The 17,259-nt window shown below is 44.4% G+C and overlaps 1 protein-coding gene across 2 annotated transcripts in view; it reads right to left on the reverse strand.

Moving 5' to 3' along the window:
- The window catches only part of EPHA4 (EPH receptor A4), a 130,284-nt gene that overhangs the window by 71,219 nt on the left and 41,806 nt on the right, over positions 1-17,259 (reverse strand). For both annotated transcript variants that reach the window (XR_003899795.1, XM_029911146.1), the window contains exon 4: positions 3,362-3,517. Coding sequence is in view for 1 of the 2 variants with exons in the window: in XM_029911146.1 (XP_029767006.1) it covers positions 3,362-3,517 (156 nt within the window). In the remaining variant the exon portion in view is untranslated. The remainder of the gene's footprint in view (positions 1-3,361; positions 3,518-17,259) is intronic.

Below are 17,259 nucleotides of genomic sequence, written 5' to 3' on the forward strand. Positions count from 1 at the left end.
AGTGTCAGAATATTCGAAGCTCTGGGGAACATGATTGGCCCAGCACATCAGAAAGTAGGTGCAATTTTCATTGACATGAGAATTGTGTAAAAGGGAAGGGAGGAAGATCTCTAATTCCCTCTCATCCATAAGCACAATCAGGTTAATGGAAAGCTGTAAGAGTCTTCCTCCCCAAGCCTGCAAAGGGTAAGATACAAATGACAAGCGAGCAGCTGATATATTACTAAAAGAAATCGATACCAATGGGTCAAGGATCTACAGAAAAGAGTCCTGAGACTGAAGTTCTTCATCTTAAAAAAAGGTTTAGAAATAATAATATATAGTTTAAAAAAATGATCAACCCACAGTCCATTCCAGGTGTTTCCCTCCAAATTACCCAACACTACTTTTGTTCACCTGGTCTAACAGTTCTCCAAGTGAACAGAAACCTGATTTTACAAGCCACTGGAGCATAGTCTATCTTTTTGCTAGAAGAATGGATCTCAGATACTGTGTTTTATTTCTTCATTAGTGTGCCGTCACACTGAGCGATTACTAAATGCAGGGCTGAATGAGAATACCAGGGTTAAAGAGAGCATAATGAACAAAGAAGGTGCCTGATTATTATGGCTGTCAGCACAAGGGAATTGGCTTTGTCACCTGGTTTAACCAACTGGTAAGAACTGATTAGCGTCTGAAATCAGTTTGAAAAAAAACTTCTGATGTTTATGTTCTTCTCCATCTCCACATCTTGTCAGGAAAGGCAGACCAACTCGGGGGGTTCTTCTGGAAGGGTTACTTACATACAGGCTCCCTAAATGGCTTCCGTCACTTGCCCAGAAGGAGTTGGCCAATGGCAACGTGGAGTTGGTTTCAGAAGGAGAGGTGGGGGGGCGGTGTCCTCTTGCAAAACCCATCTTGCTGTGAGACGATGCATTATCATGCTCACGCAGGGATACACTTCACGATCAGAGCCTTTTCTGTTGTATATGTCATAAGCATCCACAGTCATAAACAATATTAGAATGTAGCTAAGCCGAAAACTTCAGAGGAGGGGTGTGCTGGAGAGTGAGCAGTCTGCCGGATGTGACTGCCCTCTCAATCAAATCATAAACAAACACAGAAATAACCTCGTTGTTCTCCTTCACATTGGGTCACATAGAAATAAACCCTTTAACCTTTTTTAGCAATCCAACAAAACAATTCCATTTCACATTTCTTACAGACCACATGCAAGCGCACGCATGCACACTCTTTCCTGTAATATATACAGGCTCAAATCATAGCACTGGGCTACAGTGGGTGCAGTGTAAATCCACACTGTTCCAGGCAGAGCTCAGACCTGGACCATCATTCTTCCTCTAATGCTCCAGTGCATTTGGTTCTGTGCAGCCTCCTTGTTTCTGTGTGCCCAGTATTCTCATTTGCAGAAGTGAGGAGTAGGGGCAGGGCTGTGTCCCCAGCTCTTCGTCTCCAACTTTTTGAGTTAAGCTATAACCCTGGGGGTAATCCCGAGAACAACGACTGCAGTTGTGACCGAGTACTGCACCAGCCTCAACCCCACAAGCTGGTCAGAACCTCACTCACAGCGATTAAACTTAGCAAACATGGATCCTAGCCCAAACTGATCATCTGCAGGAACATGCTTCACAAGAAAGAACTGTACTTGTAAATATACATGTTATCCTTCCACAAAACCATTTCCTGGATATGACTCACTATCCATTAGAACCCTCTCTTTGCACTTTGGTCACTTGCACATGCTGTGTCTCCTTACCTCAAACCTTCGTTTGATAGTTTCATTTTTGGTCAGGACTTCTCTCACTAAGGCCAGGTTTTCATTGGAATCTTTAGCTGCTGTAATAATGGTGCTTAGGGATGCGATTATTGGAAGGGAAGGCCTGGAATTTAGGGAGGATGCTGTAACAGTGATGGACAAAAAATGAAGGGGAGAAATGAAGATTAAAAGGGACACTATAAAATGTCCGGTGGCACCTTAAAGACTAACAGATTTATTTGGGCATAAGCTTTCGTGGGTAAAAAACCCAAGAAAACCCTTCAGATGCACCATCTACCCACGAAAGCTTATGCCCAAATAAATCTGTTAGTCTTTAAGGTGTCACTGAACTCCTTGTTGTTTTTGTGGATACAGACTAACACGGCTACCCCGATACTTGACACTATAAAATGTGACCCATCTCCTCATAAGAAATTTGGATTACAATAAAAACGAACAAAAGAAAAAATCTCTCGCTCTCTCACACAGACACCACCACATCCTATAGAGCAGGGGTTCTCAAACTGGGGGTTGGGACCACTCAGGGGGTCGCGAGGTGATTACATGGGGGGGTCGCGAGCTGTCAACCTCCACCCCAAACCCCTCTTTGCCTCCAGCATTTATAATGGTGTTAAATATATTAAAAAGTGTTTTTAATTTATAAGGGGAGGTCACACTCAAAGGCTTGCTGTGTGAAAGGGGTCACCAGTAAAAAAGTTTGAGAGCCACCGCTATAGACTTCAATGGGAGCCGTACATGAATACACCCCAGCAAAATATAGCCTTCATGTTTATTAACTCAGAATATTATATTCATTCAAAATATTAGGCTGAGGGAAGGTTTAAGTCTCACTTCTTAAACAGCATGACCCACTAACACATACCCAGATTGATATGCTGGTTGTCCTTACCCCCGTAGGCATGCTCTTGCTGATGAAAACATCCTTGTGGAATTAAAATGTAATCTCCTGTTTCCCCACAAGTTGGAGCGACTGGAGGATTTACAGATGTTGCACAGATTTGATTGATACAGATTTGCTCATATGCACTTATAAACCATGTATGTATCAGGGGCACAACAAACCAAGCATCTTGGTGTTTAAGACTGCGACTGCCATCATTAAGGAGTTATGCTGTAAATTTTAAACTAGTCAACTCAACACTGATAGTCTCACTAAATATCCAAATATTTACATTCATCCTTGTAACTGTGAGCAAATGTATCACAATTTCTACATACATTAAGGTTTTAAAACAGAAGAGGCTGTGTAGTTCCGAGGAAAGTGCACTGGACTGGGACTCAGGATACAGGTTCTATTCCTGTCTCCACCACTGATAATAATGGAGCATGAGGTCAAACCTCTGATTATTACTGAGCTATTTATTTTTACAGCAACGATTTCATCTCTCATTTAATTATAAATTTCATGTTATGTTTGGTGTTGGGAAGAGACCTGCTTTCGATACATTGCGTTTACTTGGCTGAAGAGGAATGGTTACTGAATGCTGCTGCTGTACACTTCTCAAAGTGTGATGTACATCTCAAGGGAACGTTTTTCAAATTATTGAGGCAGAAAGAATAAATAAATAAGAGAGTCTGACTTACGAGTGCAGGGCATGGAGGCAGCATCATTTTCGGCTCGGAAAAAGCCCTGATCACAGGTGCAGGAGGTAGAGCCTTCCCAGATGGAGTAGCTGTGGGATGGGCATTTGGCACAGGAAACATCTGTGGAGAGAGCCTTGTAGTATCCGATTTTGCAAGCTAGAAGGAGAAAAGGGAATGGAGAGTGTTATTTGCCCAGTATATGATAATAAAATGCTGTTTCCTTTACTCAAAATCTAGGATGGAGACATTTTCGAAGAAGAACAAACCATGCCCACGTAGTCCCACGTGAGAAGTTAACAAACCAACAAGCTCTTAGTTGCTAGCCCTACACTGAGGGATACAATTTCTAATTCAAACAAGGGCCCTTTAGGAAGCTGGTCTGGTGATATTTCAACAGCACCTATAAGCACATTTCCCTACCAACTTTGCTGGAAAACCTGCTTCATCTTTGTGTTATACATGGTCTTGCATGTCACTCCCCATTCCCACCTGCGTGCACACACTCATACAGCGCAGTAACAGGGCACAAGTGTTTAATTCTACGACCACTTAAGGAATGGCAGCTGATAGTCTGACAGTGCCAATTTTGGAGATGGAGTGGAACAGGCACCCACTGTGATTGGCAGGGAGGCTCTGAGTCTAACATGCCCGGAAATGGCATGTCTCCCTCTGGCAAGGCAGGATTAATTTGGCTCTTTCTCCCCAAGGGAGGAAATAAGCATGTTCTTCCCTCCTCGAAGCTAGGGTATCCAATAGCTGCACTGCTGGCACTGAATCCCCATGTGCACTTGGCAACCTTTCAGTGACATCATCTTCATAAAGGCGATGCTTACACGGATGGCTACTTTTACATCACTTGGAAAAAATTCATTACTGTCGTTAATAGCAAGTTTTAGTGGGGGCCCCCAGGTATGTCATCCTAGAAATCTGTGCCTTGGCAAAAGAGAGAAGGCAGCCAACACCACTGGCTTTCAACCCTTCAGAGGCCAGAGCAAACATCCAGGCGTTTTTTTATAAGAACAGAGAGTGTAAGAGGGAGGGTTATTCCCCATATTTACAGCATGATTCACTCTCGAGGCTCTTCATTTAGCACCTAGACTATCTTTAGAGTTCTTCCTCTCTGCACTCATCCACTTATTGTTGTTTTTCATTTATTCTTTTATTTTTATGATACACACCCTAAACGGGGATTTTAGCAACACATTTGTAAAGGAGCGTGTTACTTCACTCTTCCTAACCAAAGCCACTGATGGAATTTCCTTAACGAGTCTAAACTTCATGATGTGTGGAGCGCTGTCAATAAAAGCACTGCGAGATCGATCTTGGCCTCGCTCACTTTGGCTGTCACTGGACCAGTGAATCTTATAATAACATGTTGCTCCAATGACTAAGATTTATGCTTCCAGAGTTTATACACATCACATAATTAGATAAGGTTCAGCTTGCAAGGTGCTTTTTGGCTACACTTCAAATGGCCTTGGGGTTTCGATTAAAATCAGAAACCGCTGCTTTGGCAGGAAGAAGCTCTGGGGTCAAACCCAACCTCTCCACATCAAATACAATTAGTCCCTGAACACAAATAGAAACCCACTGGGTACAGGCTGTCACTCAGTCAGTCACAGTAAACAAAGGCAACTTGTGTAAAATGGGTTATTCTGCTTGTAGTACGGGCTGCCAAAAGAAGGGAAAACTACCTTCATATTTTTTTACATCGGAGTTGCAATGTTTGACGAATGAGCTCAAATACTGCTAGCAGCCTTGATGCATTTGGTTTAAAACCACTGACATGTAAGTGACAGACTCTGAGTTGAGTTACACCAGTGTAAATTGGTAGTAACTCTATTGAAAATGGTGGTGCACCTGGTTTGTATTAGCATAAGTCAGATCACAATGATGCCCTAATCCTGAAAATGACAAATACATAGATGCAGATAGAGAGCACTTTTTTGCAATGTAAAAAAGAAAGGGAGATGAAAAAAATACAACCTGAGACCTAACTAATCCCACTTATACTGCAAACTCCATTTCTATGTTTTAAAAAAATCAAGCGTCTAGCTTAATTGTATTAATGGCTCACAGAAATTATACAATGAATGACTATCACTTGATTTTTTCCTAAGACCAATATTCATGGTAAACGAAGCACAGAATAACCAGCCCCACATAGGGGACGAAAATTCTGCTGTGGTTTTAACATTTTATCACAAAAACAGGAAGATACGACAGTTACACATTCTAGGGGACAATCCCACGTTATACCCTCTTTTCAGACTCTGGGGCTAGGAAGGGATTGAGGGGATGCAGTAGGCATGGGAGTGGGGTTTCAAATTCTACAATTCACAGGAATTTCCCCCTTTTTCTTAACACAACATAATCTTTTGTTTTCTACTACACAGATGTTGTATTTTTTTCATCTCCCTTTCTTTTTTACATTGCAAAAAAGTGCTCTCTATCTGCATCTATGTTAAACCTTGGTCATTAATATTTCAGGACCTGCAGAAAGCTCTCTCTAAATGCAGTGGCAGCTTCTGAAGCACAGAGCCATTTTGCTTCGGCTATACAAAATCACCGACTACTGAACCAATGGTTTTCTTCACTTCAGCATGTTCACAGATGCACTACATTTCAGCACTTGGCACATAAGAATACTTGAGAATACGTTGCATTTATTCAACAATTCTTTGCTTCTTGGAGTTCTATTGTATTTTCACTTAAAAACTTGATCCTAACCCTGTCAAGGGTATTCTTTCCCTGAAGTACAGCTGACACACCTACTATGACTGGTACTGGACTTTTTTTTTAAACTAGGATATTATACAGTATTTTTAAATGTTAATGAATTAGTAGACAAACAACAACTGTGAATAGAACCCCTTCCCTGAACGTCTTTATTGCTTGCTCATGACAATCCTTCATTTTGCTTCTTTTCTGGGGAGGATTTGCTAGATAGGACAGGGCATGAATGGTATTCTTACACAGCTTTCGAAAGATGTCATTGTACAAAGATTAGTTTACATGTGCAATACAAATCTTGAATTCAATTCCTTTAGCTTTCCCTCAATTAGTTCTTTCTATTAGTTTAAAAAAAAGGGAGAGAGAGAAAGAGAGAGAGAAATCTTTTCTTCCATTCAGATCACCCACCAACATAACAAAGTTATTTTTTAAAACAGAATTATCCTTAAGATGCCCAAGGAAATTCTTAAACAGAAATATTTTCAGTGTGAAAAAACAAAATTGTGACACCTGTATTTTTTCTGTGGGGAAAAAAACATTAAGTGAAGATGAGCCTAAAACAAAACCTTGGACTAACAGCTGCACAAATCCTGCTTTTAAGCAAATCTATTTTATTTATCTTTTCATGACACTCAGCAGAACACGGTCAACCTTAGCAAGCAAAAAATTTAGCCTGCCATTCTTATAGTTTTCATGAGGGATATCCACTAAAGTACAGTTACAGTTGCAAAAATAGGAGTTTAAGAAAAGTAGGAGTCCAGGTCTCACTGAGTATCAAAGGGATTTGGGTGTATAACTTCCTTAGGCTGTTTTTAAAATCCCAGCCTCCCATTATAAACCCGTTTTCAGAAGCTCATGACTTCCTGAAACAATTTATGTGCAGACTGAAGGTTGTTTTGCTTGTTTTCAGACGAAGTGTGAATTTTCTATTGCAAAATCTGAGGTCTTTTCATTCAGCCCTTTCAAAATTAAGTAAAGTTGAAAAATAAACAAAACAACAAAAACAAAATAGTTCTCCTAGCTGATTCTCCCCACACTTTTTTTTTTTTTGGCGGGGGAGGTCAATGCTACAACAAAATAAGTTGAAGTTATTGCATGTAAATTAAAGCCCAAAATACGGAGTGACACTTTTGATAGGTTTGGAAGAAAAATAATTAAAAACTAAAAAATTAAGCATCAGTTTATTTATATATTAGTTTTATTTCAAGCTGGGGGAAAATGCAAACATTTTCACCCAAAATTTAGTCCTTTTTTTTCCTTGTTGAAATTTGAATTTAATATTTCATCAAAATTTTGAAAAAATTTGAACAGCTCTACAGATGGTGGAAAATGAGATTAATTTTTGGCAAAAAAATGTATGAAAAAATTCATCCCAGTTTTTTCACTGAAATTAAAAATAACTACAAAAATATTTAAATCTGGGCAATTTAAGACAACTCTATTTATATTCCTTTTGGCTCTTTCTTGGTTTATTTACTTCCCTTTGCCCTGATGACCCTCCCTCCCTGACTCTAACTACTAGAAGGCTAACTACTACTTTGGGTGTGGATAAGGGAGTCTTCATGGGGCTAGACTTCTTTGTGGCAGACTTCAGTGGCATTGAAGCCGAGAAAATGAGAGTTGTTTGGGTTGGCGGGCTGCTGCTTATGCCCGTAGCCCTCTCTATAGCCCTCTCTATATGGGAGCTGCCCTAGCAGCCAGATGATTTAGGGGGGGATACAGAAGCTAGAGGAAAAGACTTAAGGAGCTACCAGCTAACTCATTCCAACTGCAGAAGCATATTTTTAATGGGGTAAAATGGGGCAAATCACAGCTTCTGGTTTTGAAGCTAATAAAGAGGAGAAGGTAGATGGGTAGATGAAGGGTCAAATTCTTTGTTGGCACAACTCCACTTAGTCAATGAGAAGGTCTGGCACATAAATTTTAAATTCTTAGTTCAATGTGCAGCAGCAGTAAAGAAAGTTAATGGTATAGAGGCTTGTAATGAGGACATTACGGGCATATAAACCCTAGAATGTTGAACTGTGACTCTATAAAGCATGGTTAGCCTGCATTTGGAGCCCTAATCCTGTAAGTGCATTTGGAGCCCTAATCCTGTAAGTACAAGTATGGCTCCTGAGCCTGCATGGAACTCACTGGAGGATCAGGACCTTAGTGGGAAATTTATCCCTTTGCAGAGGGCTAGCACAGGGCCAATGCACCACTTAAACCTTCATTAATGAGACTCAGTGAGTGGTGGCGCAATAACCTTAAGATTTGTGTCTTCTAACTTCTCCAGTTAAACAGAAAACAATAATGTTGCATTAATGTATTTGATTGCATTTTTTATAGGCAAAGCACAATTGATCTGCTTAATAGAAAAATAGATCAGCTGTGTAAATAAACTTAGAACTTGCTTACACTTCCCTACACTTGCAGCAGATGTAGGGTACATGTAGATACATGCAGCAGTGAAAAGGTCCAGCAAAGGTACACAGCAGGGAAAGGTTCTAGCAGTAGGTAGCTGCTGGAGCCTTTCCCCACTGCCTCCCTCTGTCAGAGCCTCTCTGTGCTACCAGAGTCTTTTACTGAAGGGACAGGCTGATGCTACACTGCTAAAAATAGTAGTGTAGACATGGAAGGCATTGTTTGAGCGTGTAGAGAGCCACATAGAGTAGATATCCTTCGGTTCAGGAGTGCAGGCCACACTACTCTACTCTGTTGTTCTCTAAGCCAGTGGTTCTCAAACTAGGGCCGCCACTTGTTCAGGGAAAGCCCCTGACGGGCCGGGCTGGTTTGTTTACCTGCCGCGTCCACAGGTTCGGCCGATCACAACTCCCACTGGAAGGGCGGCCAGCACATCCCTCGGCCCACACCGCTTCCTGCAGCCCCCATTGGCCTGGAGCAGCAAACCGCAGCCAGTGGAAGCCGCGATTGGCCGAACCTGCGGACACGGCAGGTAAACAAACCGTCCCAGCCCGCCAGGGGCTTTCCCTGAACAAGCGGTGGACCGGCTTTGAGAACCACTGCTTTAAGCAGTGCCTCCCAGTCTACACTGCTATTTATACCCATGCTAGCTGAGCATGCAGTGTCTGGACTCTATAGATTCATAGATTCATAGATTCTAGGACTGGAAGGGACCTCGAGAGGTCATCGAGTCCAGTCCCCTGCCCGCATGGCAGGACCAAATACTGTCTAGACCATCCCTGATAGACATTTATCTAACCTACTCTTAAATATCTCCAGAGATGGAGATTCCACAACCTCCCTAGGCAATTTATTCCAGTGTTTAACCACCCTGACTGTTAGGAACTTTTTCCTAATGTCCAACCTAAACCTCCCTTGCTGCAGTTTAAGCCCATTGCTTCTTGTTCTATCCTTAGAGGCTAAGGTGAACAAGTTTTCTCCCTCCTCCTTATGACACCCTTTTAGATACCTGAAAACTGCTATCATGTCCCCTCTCAGTCTTCTCTTTTCCAAACTAAACAAACCCAATTCTTTCAGCCTTCCTTCATAGGTCATGTTCTCAAGACCTTTAATCATTCTTGTTGCTCTTCTCTGGACCCTCTCCAATTTTCTCCACATCTTTCTTAAAATGCGGTGCCCAGAACTGGACACAATACTCCAGCTGAGGCCTAACCACAGCAGAGTAGAGCGGAAGAATGACTTCTCGTGTCTTGCTCACAACACACCTGTTAATACATCCCAGAATCATGTTTGCTTTTTTTGCAACAGCATCACACTGTTGACTCATATTTAGCTTGTGGTCCACTATAACCCCTAGATCCTTTTCTGCCATAAGCGTAGACCTTAGTTTCTAAAGTCCACAAAATGCTCTGGATGTGATTAAAAGAAATCCCAAAGCAACCACTGTTCTTAAAGCAGCAGCAGCCCAGCTTTCATGAACAACCCTACAGTAACACACCAATGTGTGCAACAAAGGAAAAAGTAAAGTCTTGAAGGAAGCAGATCTCAGCTTCAAGCTTCCAGTAAATTAGTTCTAAATAAGAATGGGAAAAGGAATTGTTTTTAAAATGATTAAAAAAATGATACCATCCTCTTAAAACCCATTTCAGTTTATTGATGACTGGTTCCCTTTTCAACCACGCCTGCTACTTTGGAAATATTTCCAGTTTGTATTCTAACTGCACACCGGGGAATAAAAAGTTTTCATTTTTCCCTCTAATGTTCTTTTCTCTCTTAAAATGGATGGATTTTCTTTCTCAAATTTTAACAAAACCACATCTGCCACATGAGTAGGCAGCTTCTTCTTAGCTCTCTTTTACTGTTATTACCATTTCTGAACAGATTTTTGTGTGTTAATTATAGAACTCAATTGTTTGAATAGTCTCTTTTGATGAGCTTTCTGCCCCGCGCCATGAACCCCTCAGTGATTGTACAGCTGTTTTAGTTCTAAATGCTCATCAGGATTTTCTAATTGTCAAGCTGTCCCAGGGACTAGTTCTTTTGACCTAAAAGTCAAAGAAAGGGAGTCACCCTTGTCTCTCCAACATGAATACCATAGGACTCCCTATGCCCCTTCCCCCCATTACCTGTGAGACAATGCCTGTCCCGATCACTGCCAGCCCAAGCATAATTGGGTTTTGGGTGAAATGAGAAGATTTTAAATAGAATGAGTTAATGAGCTTCTTGTAAAATTAAGTCGTTCTTCTGGTCCAAACTAGTTACTCACTGTAATGCCTTTGAGGCTGATAAAGATCCTCAAAAGCCAGAAGAACAAAAAAAAATTGTTAGCCTTCTCTCAAGCCGTCTTAAAAGTCAAGTTGTAGAATTCAATGTGATGAACCCAATGCTGCTTCCAAATAAAGCCAGCTTCCTTTGATGTTAGCGCTGTCAGATCTTTGTCTCCTATTGCTAATGACTTCATATTTTCTACAAATTACAATCAGTTCCATATCTTTAACTCACATCACTGATGAGAAAAAAAACCAAATCACTTGCAGTCACCAAGGATAATTTTTAACTGAATGAATTTAAATATGGATAAAGAAATACAAGCACCAACAAGAGCACATTGGAAGGGTGGTGTAGATTTATTAGTCGGTTTTGGTATTCTTGTTTTTAATTGGGTAGGTTTCTAGGAAGGGCTTGAAGATAACCTGGAAGTAAAACTCAGGGGAACTAAGGGTGCACATGGAACTATGATCATCAGACTGAGTCCAAGAAGTTCAGCTGATCTGGATTGACACTATTTGTACATCCCACCGGGTCTCTGTCTGGTCTTCCCTGGCTTCCCCACCCTATCATTCTTGTCTTCAAGGCTGAGGGGCCTGGCGTACAGTAGCTTGAGCACTTCCCCAACTTTGCTCTTCAGTTGCCCATTTCTCCTAGGAAATTCAGGGGTGCCAGTTGTTGTTCCCTTCATTTTGTACCTCTGGGGGTCACCAGCTAAGGCCATTGTCCTTTTCCAAATATAGATCTTCTATTGGGAGATGGGTAGGAGGAGGGTCCCAGAAAGTGGTCAGATCCTGTCACAGAGCAGTAGAAAGAGCACAGCGTTCCCCTCCTCCAGTTAAACTGACAGTTGGGAAAGAAAGTATCCCAGGCAGCTGGAGGCTAGCAAAGTGAAGCCCCATAAATCTGGTACTTGATTGGTTGCTAAGAAAATCCTGAGATTTCTCTAACTATAACACTAGGGATTTAGGGGAGAAGCTATCTGCCTATGTTCTCAGATCAGGTTTTTTTTCTGGCCACAGAGTGAGAGTTGTTTCTTCTTCCACTTCCCTGTATGTATTGGGGGCTGGTCTGGCAGCTTCCAGCCCTCTTTCCTCTCTCCTCCGCCCCTCACCAGGACTTTTGGATTTGGGGGAAGGGGGCCTGATGGAAGGCCTCACTCAACCTCTAGAAATGGCAGATGAAGTGGTTAGGCCAGTGGGTCAGCAACGGGAAGGAAAGGCCTGGCAGTGGTTGGTGTGAGGGAGTCACTGGGAGGAGGGTTATCAGAATTCCTCCTGCAGGTGTAAGATGTACAGAAGTAAACCATCAATGGGGTAGTCAATTGCCAGCTCTTGCCTAAACTGAACCTGTGCAAGGCCAAATTTGCCTAGCCCACCACATGCATCAAATCTTACCCAGCTAGATTTTTCCAGGGACTTGTCTACATGGGAAAAAAGCCCACAGTAGCTGGTGCATGCAGCAGCTAGCTATTCTTCACTCACTCCCCAAGTGGACTCTTTAGCTGCACACTAAGCGTGCCTCTGTGCACATTAGCTGAATATACTTTGGAAGTACACTGAGCTGTACCACCTAAGGGTGCTCAGTGTGCAGTAAAGAGCATCTACACAGGGAGTAAGTGCAGAGTAGCTAGTGCACTTTTACATTCACATTTTAGCTCACTGCGCACTAACTCCCTGTGTAGACAAGCCCTGGGACTGCCAATTTTCATGGCACTTTTTTTAAGTTTTGCTAAATTAACCACAAGTTTAAAAAGTTTAGAAAGGAAATTTAATAATGAAGAATCTGGGAAGCAGTCGTCCGCTGTGTGCGCCAGCTCCACCTACCTAATAGACATGGGTTGTTGTAATACAATGAATCAGCTGTCAATAAAAGATGACTCTGTTAAGGGTGAATCTGCTGCTGCTCTTTCTGCCAGCAAGGGAAGAGTCAGTGGCAGACAGAAAGAGGGCTGGTGAGAAGCTGTTCACAGCCACAGGATGTCTGGGGTTACCCTAGGAGAAGCTAGGTGGCTGCAGATTGCTGGAGTGGTATCTGGGACCCACCAGCTGCTAGAGTCTTGGTGGTATACCTGACATGCTGCCAGGGATTCGTGTTCAACTCGGCACTGGCACACCCCACACCACCCACCCAGAGCTGACGATTTCACAGGTGGCAAGATCTCTTTACAATCCCACAGGTCCAAAATCCCCAATTGGCTAATTTGGCTGGCAGACACTAGGGGGTGAGCGAGGTGGCAAAAATGCTAATCAGTGGGTGGCAATAAGTAACTCTGACAATCCAAAGTGTTTCCTTGGATTGAGATGTGGCACCAATGCTGACCGCTACTGTGGTCTGCCGTTTGCTTTCTGGGAAGAGATTATCCTGGGCAATAGAGTTATCTACTGTGTATTAGTCATACCATCTTGTATTGTTCATCTTCCTTTGCTGTTGTATTATCTTTAACATACAAGAATATCAACTTTAACAAATTGTGAAAAATATTGTGCCGCTGTTAGCCCAATCCGGTGCATAAGCATAACAGGAGAGGGGATATGGAAATCTGTTTGAAAAAACACCACAAACACAAACTGAAGCAGTCAGACAGACGATGCTAAAATTAGAATGGTATGTTAATCCCGCACATGAAGGACTTATTTGCCCTTTTATCATCTTCAGATCCAATTTTCAAGACATATTGATTTCAGACCATATTCAGCGCCCAGTTAGGGGGATATGGGCCACGCTTGGAAACTGTGTTCTGTAAATTCAGGATCATGGCATCTCTAGCACAGTGTGATTGTATGGTATCATCACATTTCAAAAGAAGCCACTCCTTGTGTTAGGACTTCAATCAGCCACCATCACTCACATTGAGCAGCCCTTCTCCCACAAACAGTCTCATTTGCTGAGTATTAATCAGAGGAAGAAACTGTCCCCACATGTTGAATGCGCTAAAGTAACCTATTCTGATTATTATGAATTTTTAACCTTTAAAAAAACAATATAAAAGCAAAACCAAAATTAGTCTGATAACTCAGCCAACAGTTCATTTTTAAAACTGCATCCCCCTTTCCAGCATTTCTTGAGTATTTGTTTTTTCCCCAGTAGATCCCTATGCTTGTTTTGAGTCAAAACTGATATATCTGGACTTACCTGGTATCTGCTACCGAGAGAAGACATGCCTGAGAAATTGACACTGACTGCATCATAGTCCCTTTGAAATGATTGGAAGAACTCCCAAAGACTTCAACAGGTCTAGGATCAGGCCCTAAATGGAAAATGCTACTGCTAAAAAGCATGCAAAGAGCTATTCTGAAGCTCATAGTTCACCAGATAGTGTATCATAACTGCTGAACAAAACCAGGAAAGGATTGCAAGGGTTGTCATCACCTCGAAATCTCACTTCTCTATGAAAATGTTGTACGTACTGTAGCCAGGAGTAACACTTAATATTACTAAAAAAGGGAGAAGTTTTGGGGAAAGACTCTCTCTCTCTTTCCATTATTTATTTTGTGCATCTTGACGGCACTGTTTATATATAGGCAGTTCAGGAATGAAAGTAACTTAAAGGACTTGTTGGTACTCCGGAGTCCTTAGGAGGGGTGGGGCCTCAACCAGAAGAGGTGTGGCCTCTACCAGAAGAGGCAAGGCCTTTAAACCCCCGGGCCCTTTAAATCAGGATTTAAAGGGCCTGGGGCTAGGGCTGTGGTAGCAGCAGCGGGGAGCCCCGGGCACTTTAAATCACCATCGGAGCCAGGGCCGGCTTTAGCAAGAGCCGGGCTTTAGCAAGAGCGGGGCCCGATTCCTGGGGGCGGGCTCTGCTGCCGGCAAGCCCTGCCCCCAGGAATCGTGCCGCACTCCAGCTGGGGTCGAGGGGCTTGGGTCCGGGCCGGAGCCGCTGGGGCCGGGGTGCTCGGCCGGCGTGCTCGGCCGGGGCCGGCACCCTGTGGCCCGAGCCAGGCTGGAGCCGCTCAGGCCAGGGCCAGGGGTGCTCGGCCGGCGCCGGGGCCAGGCCGGAGCCGTGGGGCCGGGCCGGCGCTCTCGGCCGGAACCGGGGCCGGGCCCGGGCCGGAGATGCGGGGCCAGGCCCGGGCCGGCACGCTCGGTCGGAACCGGGGCCGGCGCCCCGGGGCCCAAGCCGAGCCAGGCCGGAGACGGTTGGGCCGGGGCCGGGGGTGCTCGGCTGGTGCCGGGGCCAGGCCGGAGCTGCGGGGCCAGGGCGATGCGCTCGGCCGGAACTGGGGCTGGTGCCCCGTGGCCCGAGCCGACCCGGGCTGGAGCCGGACTGGGCCGCGCCTCCCCGGATCCCTCCTCGCGCCCGCCCCAGTTTACCTGCTGCCGCCTGCCCCTGCTTGTTTTCAGACTTCCCGCGAACATCTGATTCGCGGGAAGCAGGGGAGGGGGAGGAGCAGGGGGCGGAGCGTTCAGGGGAGGGGAGAAGGGGGAAGTGACCTGGGGGTGGGGTGGACAGCTGCGGGGCCCTCTTAGGTGCGGGGCCTGATTCAGCGGAATCGGCTGAATCGGCCTAAAGCTGGCCCTGATCGGAGGGGGCCCCGGCCTCTGGCGGAGCTTTAAAGGGTCCGGGGCTCCGCTACAGTAGCGGCAGCCGGGAGCCCCTGGCCCTTTAAATCGCCGCTTGAGCCCCGCCGCCGCTACCCCAGGGCTCCGGCAGGCTCCAGGGCGGTAACGGCTACCGGAGCCCAGGACCCTTTAAATCATCCCCGGAGCCCTGGGGTAGCGGCGGCGGGGCTCCGGCGGCTATTTAAAGGATCCGGGGCTGCGGCAGCCGCTACCGCCCCAGCCCTTAAAATAGCTGCCGGAGACCCGCCGCTGCCTCCCCAGGGCTCTGGCAGCAGGGCTCCGGGGACGATTTAAAGGGTCCGGGGCTCCAGTAGCCGCTATCGCCCTGGGCCCTTTAAATCGTCCCCGGAGCCTGCTGGAGCCCTGGGGTAGCGGCCGCGTGTCTCCAGTGGCTATTTTAAGGGCCGGGGCTGTAGCAGCTGCCGCAGCCCCAGATCCTTTAAATAGCCGCCAGAGACCCGCGGCCGCTACCCCAGGGCTCTGGGGACGATTTAAAGGGCCAGGGGTGGTAACTGCGGCAGGCACCCCGGGCCCTTTAAATCACCGCCCAAGCCTCGCTGCCACTTCCCCAGGGCTCCCACAGCAGGACTCTGGGGGCAATTTAAAGGGCCCCGGGCTCCAACCGCTGCTGGGAGCCCCAGACCCTTTAAATTTCCGCCAGGGGAAGCCAATCCGCCCCGGTACGGCACACCGGCTCTTGCTGGTATGCTGTACCGGCTTACTTTCACCTCTGAGGCAGTTTCACTGTTTTGTTGGTGATCATTTGTACTTCCTGTCTCAGACACTGGCATGATCAACACTTTCAGGAGCTGCTTCTAGGCACTCTATTAGCACTGATAGAAAATTTTCCAGCACAACTGTATTTTCAATGAAAAAACTGGGTTTTTGACAAAACAAAATTTCTCCTGCAAAGTTCCTGCTTTCCTCAACATTTTTTGATTTTTTCTTCAGAAAATTTTGGATTATTTGATGAAAAGTCAAAATTTTCCATAGTGGAAAAAAAAAATTCTAACCAGCTTTATTCTCTTACCCCAGCAATACAAAGCTAGGTCTATACTATGAGCAACCGCAAAGGTGAACTGAAGAGAAAGAGGGCAGGCACTGAACAGACAGAAAGGAGAAGGAAAAGGACTTGTGCACCTCAGCATGGGTCATATGGCTGCTCCCTCCCTTATAAATATCAGTAGGGCCCCAATTCAGCAAAGCATTTAAGCATGTGTTTAACTTCAGGCATGTGGGGAAGCGTTTGCTGAATAGGGGTGGATTGCTGAATTGGGGGCTAAAAGAGAAGAAAAGCTCTCAGAAACTATTTTTTTGTTAAAAAATATTTAAATAATAAATGCAGGCCACGTCTAAAGGGTGCCCTATCAGACAATTGAACTGTTTGAAATGAGCAGTGTAGTCATTTTTTAATGCAGATCTGAATTAAATACCAGCTAATGTTTGTGTCAGTAGCAACAAGGCCTTTAAACCATTACTGTCAGGGCTAAGTGTCAGACCTTCTAATTTCTAACTGTTCAAGTTGCTCCTATGCTCTGTCCCAGACTTCATCTGACTTTGGAAGTTTAGTAGCCTTTTTCTAGGATTCAGGAGCTATTGAGATTCCAGAGTCAGTTTCAAATAATTAGTCAATTTAAAAAAACAACAACAAGTTGATAGTTTCCTTTGAACAGGAGTGGAAAAAGAAGCTCCATGATGCAAAGTGGTTTGTTTGTTGTTTAAAAACAACCATAATCAACAGCTAAGGCTGTATACAACACACTTTTTTATTTTGTTCTTAAACATAAATTAATGCCATTTTTATTTTACGAGCAGAAGATGCGAAGATTTACAGGACAAACCACTAGCTAAATTTTTACAATATACTCTGGTGAAAGCTGATTAATTGGCTGAATGTCCACTTTAACAAGCTCTAATCCTTTTGTCAG

The sequence above is a fragment of the Terrapene carolina genome, unplaced genomic scaffold, assembly GCF_002925995.2.
Source record: "Terrapene carolina triunguis isolate 2854851 unplaced genomic scaffold, T_m_triunguis-2.0 Scaffold88, whole genome shotgun sequence".
NCBI lineage: Eukaryota > Metazoa > Chordata > Testudines > Emydidae > Terrapene > Terrapene triunguis.